Genomic DNA, 24,749 nt, shown 5'->3' with positions numbered 1-24,749 from the left:
CTGACAACGTACTTAATTATAAATTAATTTATTGTTGTATGACAATCTGTTGCTAGACACTCTTATTGAGAGCTAAAACTTTATTCTCAGGACATATTTTAAGAAGACTTCAACTTGTATACCTACAAAATATTACCAACTCGAAAAATCTTAGTGGACGACCTTATAAACCAGAAACATTTAGCAATATGAACCATAATATTTGTTCAAGTCGAAATTGAAGGTCGTATGAAAGTGGTGAAATATTTCACGCATTGGTGAAGGGATGGAAATAATGTTAAAGTTGCATCCAAAACAAACTCGTTTGTGATTTACATACGCAATAAAAAAAATATATATGACAGTGAAAAGCGCGCGAAATCAGTTGTTTGCGAGAGAGCGTCACGTTCGCACTCATTGATCAAAATGATTTTTAGTGAAAGAAAAATGTTTTTATTTTTATTTTTTATTGTAAGTTCAGTCATCGCAGAGAGTTCATTGCGTAAGTATTTTTAGTTGATTTTTTAAATTGCTGAATTAATAGATTATGAAAATTATTAAATTATCTAGTAGTTACATTGTATATACGTATTTATATTCCCATTATGATTATTCATTTGCACGCCAGGACATATTAGATGAGCTAAAAAACTGCATACTATGATGCCGTATTAGGTATATGCCGAAATACAAGCAGGCCGATAGGCATAAATAAAAAAAAAAATCGTTTGTGTACTAATGTACACGCGTTAGAAGTTATACTTCTTTGGCATAACAAGATAAAAATCTTTTCAAAAATTCTTTGGCCTTATTCTACGTTTGTAGAATTTGTAAAATTTACTCTCATAATTTTTCCCTAACGCGCCAAAAGTTAATCTCTACGTTGGTTTTAAGGGTAATTATTATTTTTTTATTTCTAGTTAGTGAAAACAGAATGAACATTTTTTATAATATTTTACGTAACAAACACTATCCTGTGCTTTTTAATATTTCTCGATAAATGGACTAACGAACTCAAAAATAATTGATAATCAATCGATTTTATGATTTTTATATAGATCCTTATATTTAGTTATTTACGAACGCCTGTGACTTCATCTATTACATTATTTTTATCGATATAATATGACATATCAAATCTATATAAGTGATTCATCAGCAGATTAAGTGTAAAAGCGTTTTAAATTATCATATAGTTATAAGAACTTTCAAACGAAAGATTCATATTATTTAATGAAACTACGTGTTATTTTTAGTACATAATTTCATAGTTTACCTTCATACATTGTGTGTAAAAGATTCTTAGAACCTATAACTTTGCATATGACAACTCGTAAACAAAGGCATGCATAATTTTATTAATATTCATAAATACCACCGCAAGGTGTAATTTGCAAATTAAAACCACAACGTTAACTGCACATATAAATAATTAATACTTAGAGTAAACTTATAAACCTCACACGTCAAAAATGTATTGAATTTTGACATCCGGGAGTCATAGTTGGCGTTGAGACTCGTTTCTGAATCTCACCCCAAATGGCCTTAGCGGTCAGGATGATTATGCGCTGATGGATTTTCATCTCCTATTAAAAAATAGTTATAACAACTAATTACCCTAAGTAGGTTTACAATTATGTCTAAGAGATTCGGCTCACAGCGACAAAGACCCTTTAGAATCTAATTTATAAATAAGATAATAAATACTATAATTTTAGTTGATTTAAAGCTGTTATAATTTTGTTTTAAAATTGATCAGCATGTGAGATGTCCTTATAAGGTTCATGCTGAAGTCACGCTTTCCTTTTTTGCTTTCTTTGACATATTTTTTTATTTGTACTTAAACTATAATGTTCCTATCTATGTTCCATATTAAGAGTACGTTTATGTACACACAATGCTGTTAGTCAAGTTACTGTTATATGTTTTCCTAATTTGTTCCCCACAAGGCTCTATAGGTCCCTTAGTTTTACTCTTGCTGTTTTTATAAAGCCTTCAACCATTATAATCCTAGGCTGAGGCCATCATGTCATTAACCTTAACAAATAGCCAATAATGGCCAAAGGCTCATGGGCGCGCGTGCGAAGGTTCCGTTCGCAATGGACCCATTTGCATGCGCTAAGACTTGCCAACGTGTTTGTCGTGTGTGTATGACTACCTTCCGATTGCGGTTAAACCTTTTTAATAATATATAGTTATTATTAATTATTTCTTAGACAAAAAGTTAACTTAAGAGTATTTTACTTAAAGTTTCAGCAAATTACGTAGAACAAGTTCAGTGAAGTGCAAAAACTCCGTTAGGCAATTAGATGTAAATCACATAAACGATTACGATTATTATGTGGATTAAATATTCCGCAAGATATTTTATTAATTCTCGTTCATTAAAATAAATAGTATTTCAAAAGTACATATTTATAAACGCGTAATCGAATACGATAAAATTATCTTCTTATTTGTCTCTTCGTTCTTATACTAAAGATAGATTATATTAAAAATCTTGTAATATAATCCATGCTCAGTTTAGTTAGTTGTATACACAACTCCAACAGGCCTTTTTATAATTGTCACAGTTTCAATAATTATCTCCCATACCCACATCTCTTGACACTCGGACACAAAGAATCTAAATCGAAAGATGAAATGTTACCCCATTTCGTTTGATTGTGATTGATCAACTGTATCTCCATCTCTGATCATAGACACTTCGAGTGTCTTTCCGTTTGACCAGCAATTGTAAACAACCAATATTTGCCATCGTTTCGTAATTGTTTTACATTGTCACCTCCTTGGACAAATACGTAATAGACAGAACTTATACGAAGCCTATGCGACCGGGTGTTTAACCAAAATAAAATTATTTAACCCTTACATAGCGACAGAACTAAACGGTTTTCTATAATGAACTCAGAACGTACTAAATGCTTAGAGATTGTTGGTGAAAACAGTACGTAATCTTTATAAGTACAAGTTGCGTAATAACTTTCGTTACGCTCTCCGCGAGTGCTTAATAACGCTCTAGGATATCAACTTATTGTACCGTAAATTTTATGTAACAATTACTCTCTTATTATCCTGATACGTTGTATATTGCTTAAGTTTAATTTTATACGAGGACATAGGTATTTAGGTCAATTCAGTTCAGTGTAATACGTATTTTTTATAAAATAATTTAATAGTTTAAAAAATATTTTAATATTTGAATAGTATATCTCTTTTTAACAGTGGCTACATTTCAAATTTTCAAAATTCGAAAATACCCGTTCGAACCGGGTTCGACCGCTAGTTGATAAATGCTATTTGAGATACAAATAGTCCACATTTTGTAGCCAAATAGCCTACTATCTATCCTGATAAATATTGATAATTATATTAATTGATGGCAGAAAATAGACGGGTTCTTTTTGGAGTATTGTTTACAATCATTTTCTGGAGAAATTGTTTCTTATGAGTAATTCAATAATATCAATAACGTTTATTGCTCCACGTAACGTAACAAAGTCAAATAATGTTGGTTTATTATTAGTCAAAATAATGTTGGTTGTAAAATTTATGCGTCTTATTATTTTTTTTAACAAAGATGATCGGCCTATAGGATTAGTTACCAAATACCTAAAATTGCGTATTAATGCGACAGAAGCGGTATAATATATTTAAATTTAGAAAGCGTATCTAATATATCTTTCAGTGACCGCCTTCGTTAATTTAATGTCTAAAATAATTATAATTTAAAGAATCAGGAAGCGGAAATTTAGATCAGATTTTTTTATAATTAAATTAATTTTCATTCATGAAAAATATCTCAAGTTACATCATAAATATTTTAATTAATAATAAAATAGAATTATTATTTATTAAAATATATAAACATAGTGTTTGTTGTGTGTAACTGTTTTTAATCATTGTTGATGATGTAATTTATATTTTTTTAATCTTGGTATATGGGGTAAGCTACGTTCCTCATGGAAGTCACCCAAAGTGAAAAAAAAAGGATGAGGCACAGATTATAATTACTAGATTCTGCAAGCTTCAAACTACGGCGAATAATTAGTCTATCTTTATTTCAAAATATTGCATGGTGGCAAAATTGTTTTACGCCTGTGTGTAATAGGAATTAAATAAATATATTTGAAGTACATCATTAACTTCCTGGCTCCATATAGAGACAAACATTGCATACAAACGTAAGTTATTCTTAACCAGTAGTTACATTGCGAGATTTTGTGATTTGTATTCTTAGTAATACGGAAATATTTAATTCCATTTAAGAAATTAGCGTAAACGGACGATGATAAATAGGCATAATGATGGTTTCTTTCGTAGGTACTTTCGTGTCGTTTTTATTTATTTCTAGTTTATTTGATACAAAATCATGTTCATTCTTAAAATGCTGTAACGGTTTCAAGCATCATGTTTACCTGAAAGGCCTGCTGCAGAATTCCATGTACACTAATACTGGAAAATATATTTGATTATCTGTTTGTGTGTTTGCATTGAATAGGCTCCAAAAGGTGTATCGATTTCAAAAATTCCACCATTGGAATCCTGCATTATCCTTGATGAATAGGTATTAATTAGGAAAATATTATTATTAGGAAAATATTATATATCCATATAGTATTTTTAAAAGGTAAGGAATCCCTATCAAAACTTCGATAATGTATCCCAAGTCGTGAAAAGGAATAATTGTAATTTCTTTATCGCATACGCTGTGGAAACTATTGACAATAGAGAAAAGAGTTTTAAGCTAAGAGCGAAAGCTTTATATCAGACATCCATAATATCTATTAAAATGTTCGAGATGCCTATATGTCTAACTATATGTTTAACTGTCTATTAGATCATAAATAAAGTCCAGCCGTGCGAAGGCTTGATTGAACACTATGTATATTTTCAATGTAAGTGATCATTTTGTTCAACAACCTGTTAATCCTTAACTAAACTAAGCCTAGGAGGCTCTTAAATAAGGTTCCATATTCATAAAAAATAAATCATTTACTTATTTGTGTCATTACGTATATACCATTTGATAGTAAGACACGAGAAAAGAGTGCAATTATTAAATATAGTTTTTTACGCATGTATTTATTTACACTTCGTTACCATAATATACAAAATCATACATATAAAAAACAAAAAAAGCAGGTTACATAAGTTACCAGGCAATGGGCGGCCTTATCGCTGAAAAGCGGCATTTCTTCCAGGCAACCATAATATGGAACAATAGTATGTAGTATTAATATGCAGATTTAGCGTAGCGATATAATGGAAAATTCCTTATCCAAATATATGCAGTGTGCAAAACGAATCGCCACGAATTTCGGTCTAGGCCTTTAGCAAGGATGCGCGTGCAGCTTGCATGTCTATCTTTAATTTTACGTACGTAAATATTAAGAAGAGAAAGTATTTTATATTCAAGTGTAAACGTTTTTGTGATGTTCAAATGTTTCGCATTTATATAAACTAACTTGAAATATTATTTAAGACTCATTAAATATATAATTGAAAATGCTTTATTAACACCGTTAAAATTAAACTTAGGAAAATCTAGGAATTGTTACAATTGTTCAACTTATCAGTTCTTAACAATTATATATTTTAATAACATTATTTACGAGTACACTTTATCGTTGTAAGACATCTTTCAAAAAAAAAATTTTCTCGTTGTTTTTAATATCCTTAAAGACGAAAGCCATAGCAAGCCATGTCAGGGGTTAAAGCTAGTATATGTAGAGTAATTTGACGAGTGTATTGTGGTCAGGGTTTGGCAACTGCAGCCGGCCTCGTCCCCGATTCTCTTATTTTGTAAGACAAGTGGAATATTACGCCCTTTCCTAACATCTCGGACTACCATTTACCCACTAACCCCGTGGTTTATTTGATTGCATGTATTCACATTAAGGGCTTAAATCAAATCTCGATGATGGATTAACGCAGGCTTATGCAATATTTTTTCGATAATATTTGTCTTTGTTTTGTATTAAATCTGAAATAATTAAGACATTTTTTGTGTGTTATTAACATATTTTTTTGTTTACACAAATACAAGAATACACTTTGCAATACAAAAATAAATATAAACTTAGCGATAAATTTTGTAGGACTACGGTTGTTATTTTCAAATATTTTCTACATTTTATAAAGTACATTACAAATTGACTCTATTAAAATAAAAGTGTGTGTAAAATAAATTACCTACATATTTATTTAAAATACCCTGTATCAACATGTCTATATTTATCTTATAGCGAAATTGATTGATTATTTACTTGTAATGGATATTTGATAGAAACTCAAGAGTATTTACTTAAAGCTTTATTTTAGAGAATAAGGGGGAAAATATATATATATGGTCTATGTAACGAGTATTCGAAACTAAAAGGTGTTTGACTCTAGTTACGCAATACAAGGTCAAGTTTATTCGAATTCTTTCACGCAATGTTTGCTTATAATGTGGATCTAATAGATTAATTGGTTAACACGTTTGGCCTTTTAGACATATTTCTTTAAAGTTTAATCAAAAAACTCGGATAAAGGTATTTATAACTCGTGCTAAGTGCCTAGTCAATACTGTGTCACGTGACGCAAAGGGACTTCGGGCAGACCGACTTGTGTCACCCACCCATGGAATTCCGACTTAGATGAGTTGAATGAACAAAAAACAGTGGTTAAATAAATTATGGGTTTTTCTAGCTGTCGTTAATTATTGTTAAATCTAATATTATATGTATATACATTCAAAAACACAAATATTTTATTCACAATCGTTAAACACGTTTTGACGAATGTTTTATTACTATTATTTATTTATTATAATATATGTAATTAATTCCAAGAAATATAGCTAGCATATAATATGTTATGCGTTCTAAATAAAATGTTGTATTTTATTTTATATCTAGATTTTGAATGGTACAATATTAAATTAAGAAGTTATCGTTATCCATGTGTTATTTAAACAACCATATAAGAGGCAAGAATTTAATTTCGGTATGTTTGTAACGAAGAAATTCAAAAATTACTGGACCAATTTAACACATTTTTTTTTAGAATTTTATAAGCTATAATTATTTCCAAAATAATTTAAAATATCCAGTCGTACGAAGCCGGAACTCGCCGCCAATATCTAATGTATGTAATCAAAAAGCTCAAGATCATAACAAAAATTCAAAAGACGCTTCAACTAAACCGATTTTTGTTGCTTTATCTCGACGATGTATTCACGTGAATAAAACGTGAATATTACTAAAGGCCACTAGTCCTGACTGTTGCAATTGTTGCAGCGGCTGAGTTTACAAGATGTCGACAGAACGACGTCGCCATCGACGAATGCCTCAAGCACGCGGTGCCCGACGCGCTCAGGAAGATGAAGAAAGGTACGGGTCAATGCCATTTTGTGCTTTGCTTAAAATATGTAAATCTCCCGCAATACTCTTAACTCTTAATGTTAATTATTTCGACTGTGTATTTGCGTGTTGTTCCTACGAATGTAAGTGCGTGCTCCTATTTCACCATGCCACCGGCTGATTGAGGACAAATCTTTGAGTTTTATTTATTTTATTATTATTTATTACTTAAGATGTCATGTGAAACATGGTGTAATGATTGCAGCTCCTTACAAACGTTGTGTCAAACAAAAAACTTGGCGATCAAAAAGAGTGGCGGAGAGTTTATTGCCAGTTCTTCTCTATGATTTTGAATCTTAATTGATGATAAGTCTCAGTTAGAGAATACATACTTTGTAACGATTAATTTGCAAAGTGATACTAATATTTGTTTATTAATTCACAAAAATACATACACAATCCGTCCTAAGCCAATACGATTAAGTCGAATAAATTAGAATATAATAAAATATCTAATATTTAATACTGGTACTTATGTACCCAATATCGCACATTGCATACATAAGATACATATATTAAGATATAGCTAGCATTGATGAATGTTACGAGATGTGTACTATGTTTTAGATTTTTTATACTATGCTGCCGTTCATAAGCTGCCGGCGAACTTCGTACCGCCTAACAGTTAATGAATGTTATGTTACAGATTAGCGGAACTTAATTTATGATTTTATGAAAGTTGTACAATTAATACAAAACAAAATTTAATAAATTAGCACAAAAAGAAATAAGCGTCTGAACGCACGCATAACAATCAAAATTAACAAGCAATGTATATGTTAATTTTTCATTACTCACATTATTCAATTTTTTTTAATCTAAGGAGAGATGAACATTAAGAGTTTGACAGTAACGAATCCCATTAGCATTGTGGATTTTTTTTCTTTTATTTTTTTTAATTCTCCAATACTAATTCTGCTATTCGGGACGGAGGCAAAATAAATAAAAAACGTTATAGGTTGGACACCCGACTTTGTTTTATACATTGAGATATGAAGACAGATTTTATCGACGACGATAACCTCAACTATCACGGCTCACTAATACAAATACAATTATTTATCAAATATGTATTGGGGGTTTTCAGGTGTATCAGAACTGGCAGTACCTCCTCTGGAACCATTAGCAGTGTCGGGTATGAACATAGAAGCTGGCGCCGGTCCCGTGGTCATCGCCCAAAATTACAAGAATATTCAGTTGCACGGACTAACTGATACCGTCGTTACTAATTACAAGTAAGATTAAATTAAGTAGAAATTAAAAACAAAGATAAAACAGAAACAGAAGAGAATTTAGTGACAGAGAATTACATCAATTAAAAGCTGCTTATTACCTTTCACGGCACTCACTGACTGACCGATCATAAAAACTCTAAGGCACTAGCAGTCATAGAAACTTCAAGGGCCAAGTCAATGTATTTATTAAAAATAATAATATGGATATGGTCACTATATGATGTTGTTAGCTTAGCTAATTACGTAATAACTTGAGTCAGAAGAACCCTTTGCAATTTGAATAAATTGACAACAACTTTGGTAGAAGAACTGCGTTGCGGGAATTGGGATTTTTACAAGTTATGTTTTTGATGGTTCCCATGTTCCCCAATATTAACGAAACTTGCTCCTTGCTGCTTGTACTTTTTTAATTTTACTAAACAATAAATAGATCTATTTTTGTCAATGACATTTATATGCGAAGCTATATTATAACGTTTACATTTATTCCATTTAGTCATAATATCCATAAATTCATTCATAAGTTTATTTCTATAGAACTAAACTTTAGGTGTGAATGTAAAATGGCAGACAAAAATCACGTGCGTACGTTTCTGATTGGACAATCTTGACGTATCATGTCACGTGTGTTAGACTAATGTGTTGACCAATCACAATGAAACGAAACGCGCCATCGCGTCGTTTGTCTTTTGTTTTACATTCTCACTCTTCTAAACATTTAAGTCAAATATTAAATTTACATGAGAAGGTTTTAATAAATGATTTAGCTACCGTAAGTTAAAACGTAAAGGGTTTGATATCAAAAGTCTAATTCTTACTGTAAAAGTTGTGATTATTAACTTTATAATGAAAACTCATAATAATTGATTTTATTAATTAGATATTTTACAAGTCGACTATGATAGTTATTTGTGTTATTTTTATATAACTGAGGGCAAACAGACGTGAGGCTCACCTGATGTTAAGTGCCCATGGATACTCAAAGCCAGGCTCGTGAGAGCGTTGCCGGCCTTTTAAGAATTGGTCCGCTCTTTTCTTGAAGTACCCTAACTGGTACTGGTAATGGTGGTATCACATAGTGGTGGTGCGCGGCAAAACTGCCTAACAAACGTTGTGAAACGACGGATGTCGAGGTGATACGGATGGAATTTCGTATTCTGCCCTTGATCTTCTGCAATCTATGTCTTCGAAGAGGGGAGTAGCAATAAAGGGGTTTTTTTTAATAATGATAGTTTTTATGTCAGTAACAAATAACAATATCTTCTGAAAATTATTTAGTGCAAGATTTTTAGATTTTTTTGTTCTATGATATTCCAGGGCAGACTTAAAGCACTATCGACTACGGACGGAGTCACTGACACCTAAAATGGAGTTTGTCGCAGACTATGTCATGAAGGGCAGAATCCTAGTTCTACCCATACAGGGAAAGGGCATGGCTAATGTTACTATGGGTAGGTAACTATTTATAAGACGTACTACATATATGGGGTGTATATCAAAATACTGGTATTTTAGTAAGTAGATATATATTAACGTTCCTTACCAACCACGGCGTTAGATATGAAACCCTAAATGAAAAATCTTTTGAATGGCTATACGTAGAGCGGTTTTTAGATGATACTGTAGAAAAATTTAATATTATCTGAATTTTTTGTTCTTTTAGTTTTTGGGGCTTAATTAAATGGCGGTGAGTTTCATTGTATAGAAATAATAACTGTCTTTTAATAGAAAATACGTTATTTTAAATAATAGCCCTGATATTAAAATACTTGCTAAACCAAAATTCGGTCACTTTCGGACAAGATCTTTTTCCATGAAAAAAGTCCTGTACCTACTTAAAAATTCTACAAAATATAGAGGAGAGTGACCAAATATGGAATACCATTTTGATTTTTAGGCATAATTTCCCCAAGTGTTATAAATAAAAAACTTTTTGTGGTAATTATTAACAATCATATATTTGCACTTTCGTTTGTAATAAGTTTAGGTTTTACTGATTAGTTTAAGGTAAGAAAAAATTTAAGAAAGTAAATAACGATTTAGGTACCTAAATATGGAATAAGTACCCCAAATATGGAATACTATAAACACTATCAAAAATTAACCTTAAAATACACGAGACTCCTTGGAAACATGGTATAATATAGAAAGGTACACAATTTTTTTACAAAAATCACATATCCAGGTATCAAACTCTGGCACAGCGCAATCATTACATGCACAGAGTCCACACATAAGATACTTGATCCATGTTTCCCCATGAGTATCATTCGAAAACAGCACACCACAGAAAATACACTTCGAATCTTCAGATTCTGGAGCTGTATATCCTATCAAGGCATCGGGTTCACTGTCAGTATCAAATAGCATCACCTCCTCATCATCTGAATTAGGCTTAGTCTTCTCTTTTGGTTTTTTTCCTTTTGATATTTTCTCATTCTGTTTTTAATTCTTGTTTTTTGCCAACACGACAGTTTTCTTTCCGAGTGTAGTAGCTGCGGCTTCTCCTGGAGAAAATTCGTTTTTCTGACAATCAAAACAAAGTAGATCTTGACACATCAAAGTATTTTCCAGCTTTTAAATAACCCATTTGTTTTCTCTTACTAATTCTATTACTTCCGCCATATGCTCTGAATCCATTCTTTTCGCTTTGTTTTCGAGTTGACGCTCGCCATTTTGGTAAAACATTAAAAAAATACATGATTAACAAAATCATCATGTCAGCTGATACTTCAGAGAACCAATTATGGAATAGTCCATAATTGGATACTGTGATCTGTCCATATTTGGATTTCCCAACGATTTCAAACTGACATTCAGATTTTTATATTTAAGAAAGTAATATCATCTAATACCGCTAAAACATACAAAAGAACGTCTAAACGGTCTCTAAAAGCTATAAAATCAATACTGTGTGCACTTTCTTTACGAAAAATACGTATTTTTAACATACCTTAGAAAGTTATGCGGTAGCGACAAAACAAAAAACTGTCATAATGACGAAAGCACTTGCTCAACTGACATGCTACATCTTGTACGCGTAAAAGAGAGTAAAAAGAGACAGAAAATCATTGTTTCTTGCGTATGTGAGTTTGCATTTGGGAGAAATAGGGGTATTCCATATTAGGGATGCTATCCCATATTTGGTCACTTTCCTCTACTATATTTTACCTGGCTTAATATGTTTGACTTCGTCTTTAGTAAACCTGGTAGTGAAGCACGACTTAATAGGCGAACCAATAGAGAGAGACGGGGAGACATACATGCGAATTCGCGATTACCGAGTAAAGTTTATTCCGAAGAAAGTCCATTTTCAATTCACCAATTTGTTCAATGGCGACAAACGACTGGGCGATCGGATGAATTTGTAAGTACAAACGCCATCTAGCGGCGACAGCTTGGTGGTAAATTCAGGTATTTTAGAAATAATTAAGTACAACGCCACCTAGTGACAAATTGAAGAGTAAAAGGTAGCACTTGTTTTCATTATTAATGTAGTTAGGTTTAAGTTTAATGACGCAACACTAGGTGGCGCTTAAGTAAAATAATATGATTTTTATTTTTTTATGTACTTTCAACTAAAACGCTAACATATTATATTTTCTAAAAACTTTTGATATAATATTATATGACGTTATTTCTTTAGTCTTGACTTAGTGGCATAAGTGTTAACTCCCGGGTCTGCCGGCATTGAATTTTCCAATGCAAACTTAATTCTGGATTTAAAGATGAAGGCAAACATCATGTCTGAGATCCAAACATCGACATAACTAAGGCAGATACTAGTGAATAATAATAAAAAAGCCTTTTTATAATATTAGTTGGAAAATGGTAATCTTCATTTTAGGAGATAATAAAATTATACGAACCCCTGGTATTGTTACAACTAAAATAAATATCAGCACGTCATTTCCGTTTACAATCATCTACTAAAATAAAGGGCCATAATGGGTTCAAAAACAGATTATATTTAAATCTTTTTACAGGTTCCTAAACGAAAATTCAGATTTGGTGTTCAATGAATTAAAGGAAGCCTATGAAAAGAGTTTAAGTTCAGTTTTCCAAGATGTCGCTAACAAAATATTTAATGCTGTACCAATGAACAAAATATTCCCTGAAGAATAAAATAGACTGTGATATTAGTTTTAAGATATTCCGTTATGTCACGTATACTTTTATGTTTTATCTCTTTTCGTAAAATGCAATTCAGATTTAATAAAACGAGACAAAACAAAAATACGTTTATGTATAATGGTAATAATGTAAGGAATTCTAATATAATAAGCCTTTAGCACATGGTTTACATTTTAACGAGAGTGCTTTGGCTGTATTTATTACTGCTTTAATTATTTTTAAGTAAATAAAAGACTATATAAAATTTGCTGTTTTATTTCATTATTTAGTACAGCGCCATCTAGTATATCGTTCAACACTTCAGATATGCTTTACATCGGTCTGGATTTTGAAGGCTTCCGTTCATTTAAATCAATGTCTGGCATTGCTTGATTTGCAGCTCGCTGAGCGTTTTTCAAGCAAATAGATTTACAGAATGCTTCATTTATCACTATCACTGAAATAAATGTAAGAAATTATTGAAATTCAAAAGTTTGTTCATCACTACGACAGTACCTCTACCGTCAGATTTATAAAGAATTTAGGCTAAAACTGTAACGCGTTTTTTTTTAATTTGACTATTACGTAAAGTAGCATAAGTTTTGTCTAGAGCATGTTTTTTATTCTATAACTTCATCAAAGAGAAAGATGAGATTTTTCTATGAGAAATGTCGTAGAAGACGATATTAGTATGAGACTCTTTAAAATATTTTGCTGCGCAGTTTGCTCTAGATTTATGATGAGGAGACTATATTACAGCTTTCTAGTCGTCAATTATTTTGTTCCCTATAGTGTATCCTTCATCACCCTATAGATTGAACTGTGAACAGCTCAGAAAATCGGAAAATAGGAAGACTGCGTCGCGTGTGCAAATGCATCATGCCTCGATAGTCATTACTTGAATGTGCAAAAGTAATTAATCAAATCAGACTTGGACATTGACCGAATTCTACAATGTATCTCAAATAACTGAATAGTTCACAAATCACTGCAATTTTCTATACATTTAAAAAACGTTAATAGCAATTAATTCCATTCGCATCCTAAGTGCGAAGGAATATATATGTATTAACTAAAAATGTAAAAACTTACATATTCCAACTAACAGAATGTAGATAAGGCCACCCAACATAACGCTTTTATATTCCATTTCGTTTCTATAAAAATGAATATTATTATAACACAGTGAATATATATGATAAAAAGAACTCATCGTTATCAAACCCAGGACGAGATGTAGAGGGTAGTGTTGCCCAAAATCGGTCTTGGTCTTGCAGTCTTGGTCTTGTTCTTGCGTTTTTGCAAGACCAATACCAATACCAAGACCGCCTTATTATAGCAAGACCAATACCAAGACTGAACCCTGCAAGACTTGAGCAAGACAATACTTAAGCCTGCAAGACTCTTGCGTCTTGCAGTTAAGACAAACTGAGATTTGGGCGTTATTAAGTAGGTATTTGGTTTCAATCCCGATTTTGAGAAACGTTCCCCAGTATCAAAACCGTAGGTATCACAAATCATAACACTAAACTAAGGGCTGCAGTTGTATTTGTAATTGGCAACGTGCCGCTCGTCTGAAAGCACCCTGAAACGTATTGTATTGATTAGGTAGGTAAGTACTTATTATATTTCAACAATTTATTAAGTAGGTAGCGTGTTAATACTCACAAATCTGTTCCCTAATAACTTTTTAGCAAAGTTCATACCTTGTAGGTATCAACTATAATAATATGTTATGCTTGTTTATGTCTAATGTGCAGATCTAACGTTAGTACTCGTAGGTTGTAGGTGTGAAACTTATGTTTCAAAGTTTATATTATTCTTCTATTTAGCAAAATTTAAAACTAACAGCGAGTCGAGTAGGTCTAGTAACTGTTTCTACGGCAGCCAATACTATGGTACAGACGCCAGCACATCAAGCTACTACAATCTATCAAATTTCTTCAACAGATTTTCAAGTTTATCGCTAAAGAATTAAGGTTCAAAGTTGATTGGGGAAATGTGACGTTCTGCGAATAAACTGTTGGTCGGTCGGTGTATTAAATACCTACTTATTTGATAATTTACCGACAAAGACGCCGCGGTTTGCAACAAGTGTAACACAGCATTTGACACTGAGCGCCACATTCGCCGACAAAGATTACGGACAGAGGCACACAAATTTTTACCTATTTTGGTAGGGTTGGTATAGGAGTATAAAATTAAATGACCTTGAAGATGTCCCAGCAGTAGGTAGGTATAAATTGAATGCTTTGAGTTTTTTTTATTTAAATACATTCTCACACTGGCTTGAATTCGAACACTACAGCGTTAAAAGCTGTCGGGCGAGATGATAATTAATAACTAAGTAGGTATTGCATCTATTGAATTGCGAATATTTTGATTTCGAAATAATCATTGTTAATATCGGTAAATGATAGATAGTGAGTGATACCTAGGTACTAAAATGTGAGCAGCAAGATTGAAAAGTGTATATGCCATGTCAGTGCTTTCAATAAGTTCATTTTATAAAAGCTCTCTAGTAAGATTTAGAGTTTACCATTCAATTACACACAACATATTATTGAAAAACAAAAATTATGAAAAAGATATTTAGACTGAGTACTTAGGGTCGATTCGACCAAACAAGAGTAAATCTTAATCTTAGAATAAATCGTCAGTTAATCGAGAGTAAATAAATTTTACGTTTTACCAACTACAAATTCTAAGAATAGTGGGCTTATTCGGGAATTGCAACTATACCGCCGTTTCGCACGGAATAACAGCTAATCCTAGAATAATTTAATGGCGTCAGTCAGTCCAATCAGCTGATTTCTGTCATTTCACAAATATGTATTCTGTGTTTTAATTTCAAGTCAACGCAACGCACTAAATTAATAGTATGGCATTGTATAATGAAACGTTTAAACAATTTAGTATTTATTTATTTATTAATTATTTTTAGATTTTTTTATTTTCTATAATATTAGAATGAAATTCAACTAGGCTCAACAGAAGTTCCTTTTTAGACGAAAGCCTCAAACTAACAAGAAATAAAAACTTTTTGTCGTCGTTTGACACCTGTTAAAAGCTACTTTTTCACACTATAATACGGCAAAATCGAGTTGACATGATGTATGCTCTTACACTGTCCCGTTGTAGAACAACATTTATTTGCCGAGTTTTATTTTCGTTCACCATTTTCTTGCTATTCGCGTATTGTTATTCCTAGCGCAATTATACTATTGATTACGTGGACAAACGACTATGGATTTACTCGAGATTAAAATCATGGAATAGATTATTCTTGGTATAGTTACTCGTGTATAAATTGAAGTTAGGTCGAATCGACCCTTAGGAAATTAGTAGAAAAAATATTCTATCGTGGATACCTAGTTATTAAAAAGTGGATAAACGTTGTGTTTACTTAATTTTATTTTTCTGTGCTAATGCCAACATTGACAACCCCACCAAAATAGGTAAAAATTTAGTCCGCTAGTAGACTTTGTGTTGCCGCCGTCGCTTTCATGTCAAAGGTCGCCGCCACTGCCCATGTTCTACAGAAAAAAATAAGTTTCCGGGTGCTCAGAACGGACGCAAATAGATTATGTTGTCCTCGCAAGGAAGAATGTAGTCGTAAGGATAGGTAGATTTTATAAAAATTGTTGTAAGTAATAAAAATATACCTAGTTTATATTATTACTAGCTGGCCTGGCGAACATCGTACCGCCTAACAGTCGATTCTTTATTTGTTTAAAATACTTATTCTGCTATTCGGGACACCGGTCTAGCTAGTAAGATAAAAAAAGAAAATTGATAAGACAACAAATACATTATGTCAAAAAATTAAAAATTTACCTTCCCGGAACCCCTCCACTAACACTTGAACTTTATGCTATGGTATTAAAGTTCAAATTCACTTTTAAGTATTATTACGAATATTTTGTATGGGAATATAGAAAAGTGTTGTTTTTAGACTGATTCACTCAATTTTATTTTAATTTTTCTCCGTAAGAACCATCTTCGTACTTCAAGGTATATTATTTAAAAAAATCAGACAAATCGGTCCAACCGTTTTCATGTTATGTCGTGACAACGGAAAACGGGTTTCATTTTTATATATATAGATTACCTATTATACCTTTTTAAAGGACATTGCACTGCAAAATTGGAAGTGGGTGATTTTAACAAACTTGAAACGTGGAAAAGCTCCAAATATGAGCGACGTCATATTGAGAATTGCAGTGTCGGTTTATCAACTTCTATCGTACCTACTCTAGTAGCGACTATTGTCTTCAGCGATGATTGACTAAATAAATAAAAATAATCGTCGTGTAGGTACGACGATTATTTTTCTAAGGAATACAATTTTGTTGTAGTAGGTACCTACATCGTTTCTTACTTACACATACTTTAACGACAGTACCTACGTAGCAAAGCGCGCCAGTCACGAGTACGACAAGTTGCCTAAAAAATGTACCTACGCACACTGTAATGAAATCTGCTAATCTCAACACAATGCCTGTAGCCTGCCTGCTATTATTGGTTGATGAACATTGTACATTGGTGAATGCTCCAGGATAGCCCGCAAGCCCCCACAAATAGCAATAGGCTAATAGGTATTTGCAAGTCTTGCGAGACTTGCAAGACTCTTGCAGCAAGATCAAGACCAAGACCAAGACTGAGAGCGCAATACCAATACCAAGACCGAGACCAGGTGTATTGACGCAAGACAATACCAAGACTGGCCTAAGTCTCGTCTTGGTCTTGCATTTGGGCAACACTAGTAGAGGGCTACCGGGACTTCACAGAGACTAGAAAAAAAATGTTTTAAATTCCGACTAGTGTTTACTAGTAAACGACTTTTCTTTTGATATAGTATTATATGTTTGTTAAATACTAAAATAATCTAATTGGTTTCACAATAAATTGTTGATTGAAAAACTTGACTTAAAAAAAATTGTTCATTTTATTTGGAAAATATTTAGTGCCGGGGGCCTGCACTCCTTTGTTGCCCCGAGACCTTTAAATCCAGCCCTGATCGAACAAAAAGATACATTTTAGCATATGTAAATTTGCGTTTAGATATGTAATCGTCTAATTAAAAGTGTTTAGAGAATTATATATTAGGCATTTTGCACCGTAGCTTTTTGGGGTCGTTAATACAGAAAACTTGATATCTCTCTGTTAAGCTTTCTTGGACCTCCGAAGGAAATGAAACATATCCGACCAAGGCTACTTTGTAAAATATGAAAAGCCTATTGCTTACAAGACGGCTAGCAGAGGGAGTTTTAGGTACAGTGCAACATAATGTTGTAACAACTCTCCGCCATTACGGAATATTGAATCTGTGCTTACATTTAAAGTTAAACGCAAAGAATTTTTTTTCCAGCTGCAGGAGGTATCACGTTATGTTGCACTGTACCCCGCGATAGTTGGCTGTCATACCATCATATCATGATTAATGCGTATAATTAAATTACTATGTACTTAAAAATCAATGCTGTGGTCATAAGGCTTGCCCAAGTGTCCACAGCGAGCATATTCAGTGAGGCCAAATACTGCGCACTACTAAATCTTTTCTGATATATTTAATTTTATCTTTCTTTGTTAGTGTTATTTTGTGTGCGTGTTAAATGTTTTTTAGTCAGAATTGTACATTTTTTTATATCGTAACGGATTGATAGATTTCATACGCAAAACATTATTTCTTAAATAAAACAATATCAATTATACCTCCACATCAGGAATGTTATGGAGCTCCGTAACCGTAACCGAAACAATCGGATATCCGAAATAAATATATATCCATAACCGAAACCGTATCCGTTTCACAATTTTCGGATAGTTTCGGATAAGGGCGGACTCTAAAATCTAGATAAAACTACATGTTTCGACAGGTTTTTGATAATGTCATTACTCACAAAAATAATTAAACATTTAATATGTCATACATAGGTTATAAGTTAATACATATGTGCGATGCATAAAGCTAAATTTTGCTGTTATTAAATAAATAAATAAATAAATAAATAAATAAATAAATAAATGTTTTTGTAAAGCTATTAAATTTATTGCACTTTTATTTTAATAGATAAAACTGAGGAGGATAAAACCTATATATAAAACTAAATTATTACATACTATTTATGTTTATATTTTACTTCAATCTAATAACGTAACCGAAACTATCCGAAATAATTAAATATCCGTAACCGTAACCGAAACCGATATAATTTTATTTTTATATCCATATCCGTATCCAGATCCGAAATATCATATCCATAACATCTCTACTCCACATACCTTGGCTTTGTCACCTTAGTGCACGCTTCCATCTGTATAAACTATGCACCTAGCAGAACTAGAACAAAATTACAAAAACTCATTACAGGGGTTCCCATGAACTGTTCATACATTATCGCCATCATGTTCTTTCTTTTTTTTTAAAGAACGGGGGGCAAACGGGCAGGACGCTCTGATGTTAAGTGATACCGCGGCCTATGGACACACTCAATGCCAGAGGGCTCGCGAGTTCGAGACGTTGCCGGCCTTTTAAGAATTGGTACGCTCATTTCTTGAAAGACCCTAAGTTGAATTGGTTCGGAAATACTTCAGTGGGCAGCTGGTAGCACAAAATGGTGGTGCGCGGCAAAAACTACCTTAAAAACGCTCAGTTATGGAACGACGGACGTCGAGGTGATACGGGTGGAATTTCGTATTCTGCCTCGACGTCCGATGATGAAACTCAACTGCAGGTATTAATCCGAACAACTCCTCTGAACACTCTCCATGGTAAATGCGGTAGAAGAGATTAATTAATTTATTTCAATTTATATTTTTTTAGATTATTAATTTCTAATATTTTAATTTATACCGAGACTGTACACGATTCTAGCAGCTATCGTGACAAGGGATCCTGGAGGTTCTGGTGGCTCTCCAAAGGCTTCTAATTGACATGAAAGCAGCAAACACGAGAAGAACAAACACTGATGTCTGCCAGATTTTTATCACCAGCCCGTTCATCTTCCTGTTTGTACTAATTTGCTTGAGAGCCCATTAGGAATTAATTTTGTGTATGTACGATGAATTTTCTTGTGACAGATTTGAAGACATAATCTACCACAGATTACAAGTTTATTCATGCTAGCTCTAAAAAGTATTTAGTTGAAATTCTATCAGCCTCATAATTGTCGTCTCTTTAACAACATCCTGAGCAAAAGAGTATTTAAATGTTAATTTTTTCCCAAGTCCAATCGGCCACGGCAGCTAATCTCTGTATAGTGTATATGTGTAGGCTAGTCTGGGGGTAGTTTACCTAGTGTATGCTTACCCTTGTTACATACAAGGGTAAGCTACTTATTATAGAGGAGCAATCAGAAAACTACATTAAATATTTAATACCCATATGGGTAGGTAGATCATAAGATCACAAAAATAAATCTGAGGTGTCACATCACAATCATGGGTAATTTATGCGTATTTTTTACTACTAATCGTTTTATATGCTGACCTGAGAAGCTACGGAAAAGCTAGAAATTATATCTGCTTAGCGAGGAATATCTTGGCCCTCGAATCCCTCAATAACTTTGTAGAAGATAGCGCAAAAGTTTAACATCAACATTAATGAAGAGTCATTTTCATTATTTGTAATAGTCATGGTGTAATCGAGTCGTACAAACGCGTAGAAGGTAATGAATGTCACTTACGTTTTTTAAATTAATAAATTTATTTTACTTCAATTAATATAGTAAAAAATTAACGAGTCTAATGTAAATCTAGAAATCTGTCTAAAACATCTAAGTCTTAATTTAAGAAATGGAGACATAAGGAGGAGAATTGTATATCAAAGACGGATTTTCCATTAATATTTAATTGTATGAATTACAACAATTTCTATGGCATAGTTACTGGTAACATAAGTCGAAAACTTAGCCTCTAGCACAGCGACATCTATGTTTCAACGTTAACACGTTTAGGTAAATAAAATATATGCGTCAAGCACAGAATCAAAACCCCTTATATTATAAGGGGTAAAAATATAAGTCACATTAGTTTTATATACAAGTTATACATAAAACTAATGTGATTATTTTTTTATGAATAAGGGTGAAAAACTTTAACATTGAAACAGAGATGTAAGAAACAGAGATTTTACAAAAATAATTATTCTCAGTTTTAAATGTGAACTAATTTCAATAATTATATTTAACTATACAATAATAAACCTACACTGATAAAAAATTAAAATCAAGATCTTAAATTAATTGTTTTTGTTAAATATTTTTTATTGCTTTATAACATACCTAAAACATAGAACACTGAGAATATTTATTTCAACAAATATTACTCAATTTAATGTTTAAGTACAGACACCACAATTTAATAATAAATATTTTTTTGTGATTTGTTTTAATAAATTAATTAGAATTATAGGTCTAAGAATGTCAAAGAAATGATAATTTACTCCACTCAGTGAAAATAGTTGCCGAAATGGAAAGTGTGAAGTCACACATATTGTGCTATCTGTACTTTTACAGTTAAGTTAGAATTAAATAGTGAGAAAAACATAACTTTTTCCTAAATAAGCAAGAGCTTCATAATTTGCAGATTACAAAAGTCTTTACATAACATACTATAATAACATATAATTTAATGATAACTATAAACAGGATACATTAGCCCAGAATAGGATCTATTAATTTCAGTATAAGTGGTTAAAACAAAACACGTTGACTAAAAAATCCTGGTATCTGGGCTTTGGAAGCAGAGGTTAACAGCAAATGAAAACAATACGCAGGCTATTTTTTTTTTCACTTCGTAATTTTGGTAGATGGAGCAAAATAATCGTCAACCAGTAAGCTACAGTCAGCGCTGGATTACCATTTTTTTCGCACACTACCAAAACGACGTTCGACACGCTCATCGCTTCAAACATTAATTTAATTTAACATTAAATTTTCTATTAAAATGAAAGAAGCGACACTACGCCACAAATAATGGACGGCTGTGGTCATGGTGAAAAAATACTATATTTGCCCTTGTATACAATTGAGGTATGAAAGTGTTTTTTTGTGTTTTTAGATCCTTACGACGTAGAAGTGCATACAAAATTGAATAATTCTACAATTTTAAATCGATTTGAATAGTTTTTCTCTACCTTAAAGTTAGATTTTCTACGAAATCGACCCTTTCTTATGTCATACGAATTTTGTCGACAATTTGACAAAAATATCTTGTCATTTCCAATTTGACAGATTGATGACATAAAACCATAACGTCCTAAGCTATTGTGTTATTGCCAAATTTATTTAGACAAACTATTATAATTATCACAACTAATTAATGATCAATAATAATTAGTTGTCATTGATTTAGGTAATCGGTAATTTGACTCTTTCTACGAAATCATTAGCTCTCTATCTTATTTAGGAATGAGATTACTGAAAAAGTAAATTGCCAAATACCCAGCACTGTTGGAATGACTTTCTAAATGCAAAAGGTTTTTGAGCCAATTGAATTATAATTGAGCCGGGCTGCTTATAATTAATACTATAAAGTAGAAAAAACATTGTTATGTTCTAATATTAAAATATTGAACCATACCAACGTCAGCAACTTAAATAAACACGTACAAAATTAAAGTAACTATAATAAGCTAAAATTAGCACCATCTAATATTTTCTTTGTCATTGCGTCAAAATTAAAAACACGTATCTGTTCGTGACGCTAATGTCACTGTCACAAAACAAGTGCGTGTGAGCTGTCATTGTTAGTACAAATTTTCTTTATTGAATAATTAGTACATTGTTAGACTTAAATTCGAATAAACTACTTATCTTTATAGATATGGTAGTGATATATCGTTTACATAGCCGGGATTACCAACAAGAAACTTTTTTCTTAATTTCTGTTTTTTTTTGTTTCAATTTTATTACAATGTAAACATTTTGTCAACCGGCTTTATAATAAACTCTATAAAAGCAAATTCACTGTTCACTAAAACTGATTTCAGTCTTAATCGGTCACTGGAATTGTGTGGTCGACGTAGACCGCCGACAACCAATAGCTACGGGCGCTGGAATTCTGGAAGCACCAGATCCACGGTCCTTTCTGGGGGCAGCCAGCTGCCTTGTGCTGGTAGATCTTTCCAGCTTCCCGTCAGACATCACCCAGGCCGACGTGAAATCCGCATAATCCGAGTCTTTTGAACTTGTCCTAGACAGAGAATCTTCTCCTTTTGAATATGTCCTAATGATTTCCTTCATCTTTTCTAAAACTGACGCATCATCTTTTGCGCTCTCCGCTGACCGGAATATTTGCTCTAACAGAGGGCTTAGCGGTTTCTGAGGTGGAGACCGTAAGGTGGCGCTGCTGGCCCTTAAAGGGGAATTTCGTTTAAACGCCTCATTTTGGACTTTTGGCTTAGGTTTTGGAGACTTATTTGGATTGTCAAATGTGTCAGTACCGATAGTAGGTCGCGATTTTGTCTTAGCCTGGTTTGGAGCGGTCCTGCCGCCCCACGTGTTTCTGGATGTAGGTGGCAGCTTCGGGGTGAGTTTTGGGGACGATTGTGCAGGGGTGTGTTTTGGGCTGGGTGTGTTTCCTCTGCTAGGAGTCCTGTTTCTAACGGGGGAGTGAGGGATTCTGCTGACTTGTCGATTTCGAATAGTTTTCGTTGGCGATTCGGATAACTCTCTAGTTGGTCGAAGGCTTTTGCTTGGGGAATCGTTATTTTCGTGAATAACGATGCATTCGGGGCTAGCACGATTGGACTTGTCTTCTGAGTTAGCCTTCCTGCCTCCATAGAAGGTGTCAGAGAAATCAGTCTTGCGGAGGCCAGTGGTCAGACTGACGTAGTCGTCGACACGGTCAGTCTTATCGATATGGCAGCCGTCGTCATGGTCGAGACGCTCTGAAAAAGAAGACAAATTCTTGTTACAGTCCAAAATCTAAGATGCTTTTAATTTCAAACAAATTATCTGTATCTATTTATACCATTTGAGCAAATGTGTATTTCAATCACAAATATGCGACTCGACAGGTTTCATTGCTACAATATATCAATTGATAAAAGTGAACAAACTAATAGCAGGCCTATTTCAAATGTTATCAGGTTTATGAGCAATTAAGCGGCCATTATGCCCTAAAGTCGGTGGAACCGTCACGTTTTGTTGTATATGGCAATACCATTTGGATATAATGATTACTACTTATTTAGAATAGCTACCAGTTTGCAAATATTTTGAAATTTGCGTCTAAAAAATAATCTTGATTTAGAATGAGTTTGTGTTTGTTGTTTGTTTTGTATTAGCGTAATGTATCAATTTTAAATTGTACAAGAGCTCTTATAAAATGTTTTATATTTCCAAAGAACTTGTTTTTTCTAGTATCGAAATTTAAATCCAATTTATCTCTGCATAGCGGTTGGTTTTATTTTCTTACATAAAATTCTATATTAAATTGTATCAAAAACATTTATTAATTTAGGTAACACATTGTACACTTATGAACATCAAAAATATATAAACCTACTGGTTTTATAAGAAATATAAACTCAACTAGCAAATCCTATATATAATATTGAGATAATAATAGTTTTATAAATAAAACGTATATAAGGACATAAAGAGTTATGTTACCGTGTTAATACGACAGGTTTCCTGATTCACCATATTTTATATTGCCATAACCGTCGACCGTGACTTAGCTGTAACATGGTGCCGTGCGCACTTCAAGGACTTTAAAGTTATTACATATAAATAGTGTTATATCCCGGATATAGTTTAATAAAAAAATCTAATATATAAATAATATTTATCTATAATAATGGACAAATATTATTTATAATATTTTAATTCAAAATATTGATTGACTTCTGCCATTAAGAACTTATTTAACTAATGGTTTAAGGAGCAGTGTTGGCCTAGTGGCTTCAGTGACAGATGACCTGAGGTCGTAGGTTCGAATACCGACTGTGACTTTCTGTGAACGTGCGAATTAACCACACCACCGGCGTGCCTCCGAAGTCACAGAA

At 32.7% G+C, this 24,749-nt stretch overlaps 2 protein-coding genes and 1 long non-coding RNA gene across 4 annotated transcripts in view; 1 reads left to right on the top strand and 2 right to left on the bottom strand.

The window, feature by feature from the left end:
* Nucleotides 1-331: 331 nt before the first annotated feature.
* LOC125061317 (protein takeout) lies at nucleotides 332-12,998 on the top strand. Its single transcript, XM_047666704.1, has 6 exons — nucleotides 332-481; nucleotides 7,263-7,355; nucleotides 8,473-8,620; nucleotides 9,938-10,071; nucleotides 11,822-11,987; nucleotides 12,607-12,998. Exons 1-6 carry the CDS (start codon nucleotides 406-408, stop codon nucleotides 12,743-12,745), a joined length of 756 nt encoding a protein of 251 aa, XP_047522660.1. The 5' UTR covers nucleotides 332-405; the 3' UTR covers nucleotides 12,746-12,998.
* On the bottom strand, nucleotides 12,994-19,856 carry LOC125061325. The gene is made up of 4 exons (XR_007119026.1): nucleotides 19,590-19,856; nucleotides 19,019-19,076; nucleotides 13,826-13,890; nucleotides 12,994-13,190 (listed from the first exon to the last, which is right to left on the bottom strand). It is a non-coding gene; the product is annotated as an uncharacterized LOC125061325 (long non-coding RNA).
* A 713-nt stretch (nucleotides 19,857-20,569) lies between these two features.
* Nucleotides 20,570-24,749, bottom strand: part of LOC125056489 (GAS2-like protein pickled eggs) — a 115,445-nt gene continuing 111,265 nt past the window's right edge. For both annotated transcript variants that reach the window (XM_047659622.1, XM_047659614.1), the window contains exon 5: nucleotides 20,570-23,627. In XM_047659622.1, the coding sequence (XP_047515578.1) occupies nucleotides 22,738-23,627 (890 nt within the window). In that variant the 3' untranslated portion in view covers nucleotides 20,570-22,737. The remainder of the gene's footprint in view (nucleotides 23,628-24,749) is intronic.

This window comes from Pieris napi, chromosome 2 (genome assembly GCF_905475465.1).
Source record: "Pieris napi chromosome 2, ilPieNapi1.2, whole genome shotgun sequence".
Lineage (NCBI taxonomy): Eukaryota > Metazoa > Arthropoda > Insecta > Lepidoptera > Pieridae > Pieris > Pieris napi.
The sequence above is the reverse complement of the archived record's forward strand: the minus strand, read 5'-3'. Positions and strand labels throughout refer to the sequence as shown.

Bases quoted from the DNA above. Each gene is read 5' to 3' on its own strand.
- LOC125061317 (XM_047666704.1), top strand. From the start codon at position 406: ATGATTTTTAGTGAAAGAAAAATGTTTTTATTTTTATTTTTTATTGTA. The intron at 7,356-8,472 runs GTACGGGTCAAT...GGGGGTTTTCAG, and splicing joins GCTCAGGAAGATGAAGAAAG to GTGTATCAGAACTGGCAGTA. The intron at 8,621-9,937 runs GTAAGATTAAAT...ATGATATTCCAG, and splicing joins ACCGTCGTTACTAATTACAA to GGCAGACTTAAAGCACTATC.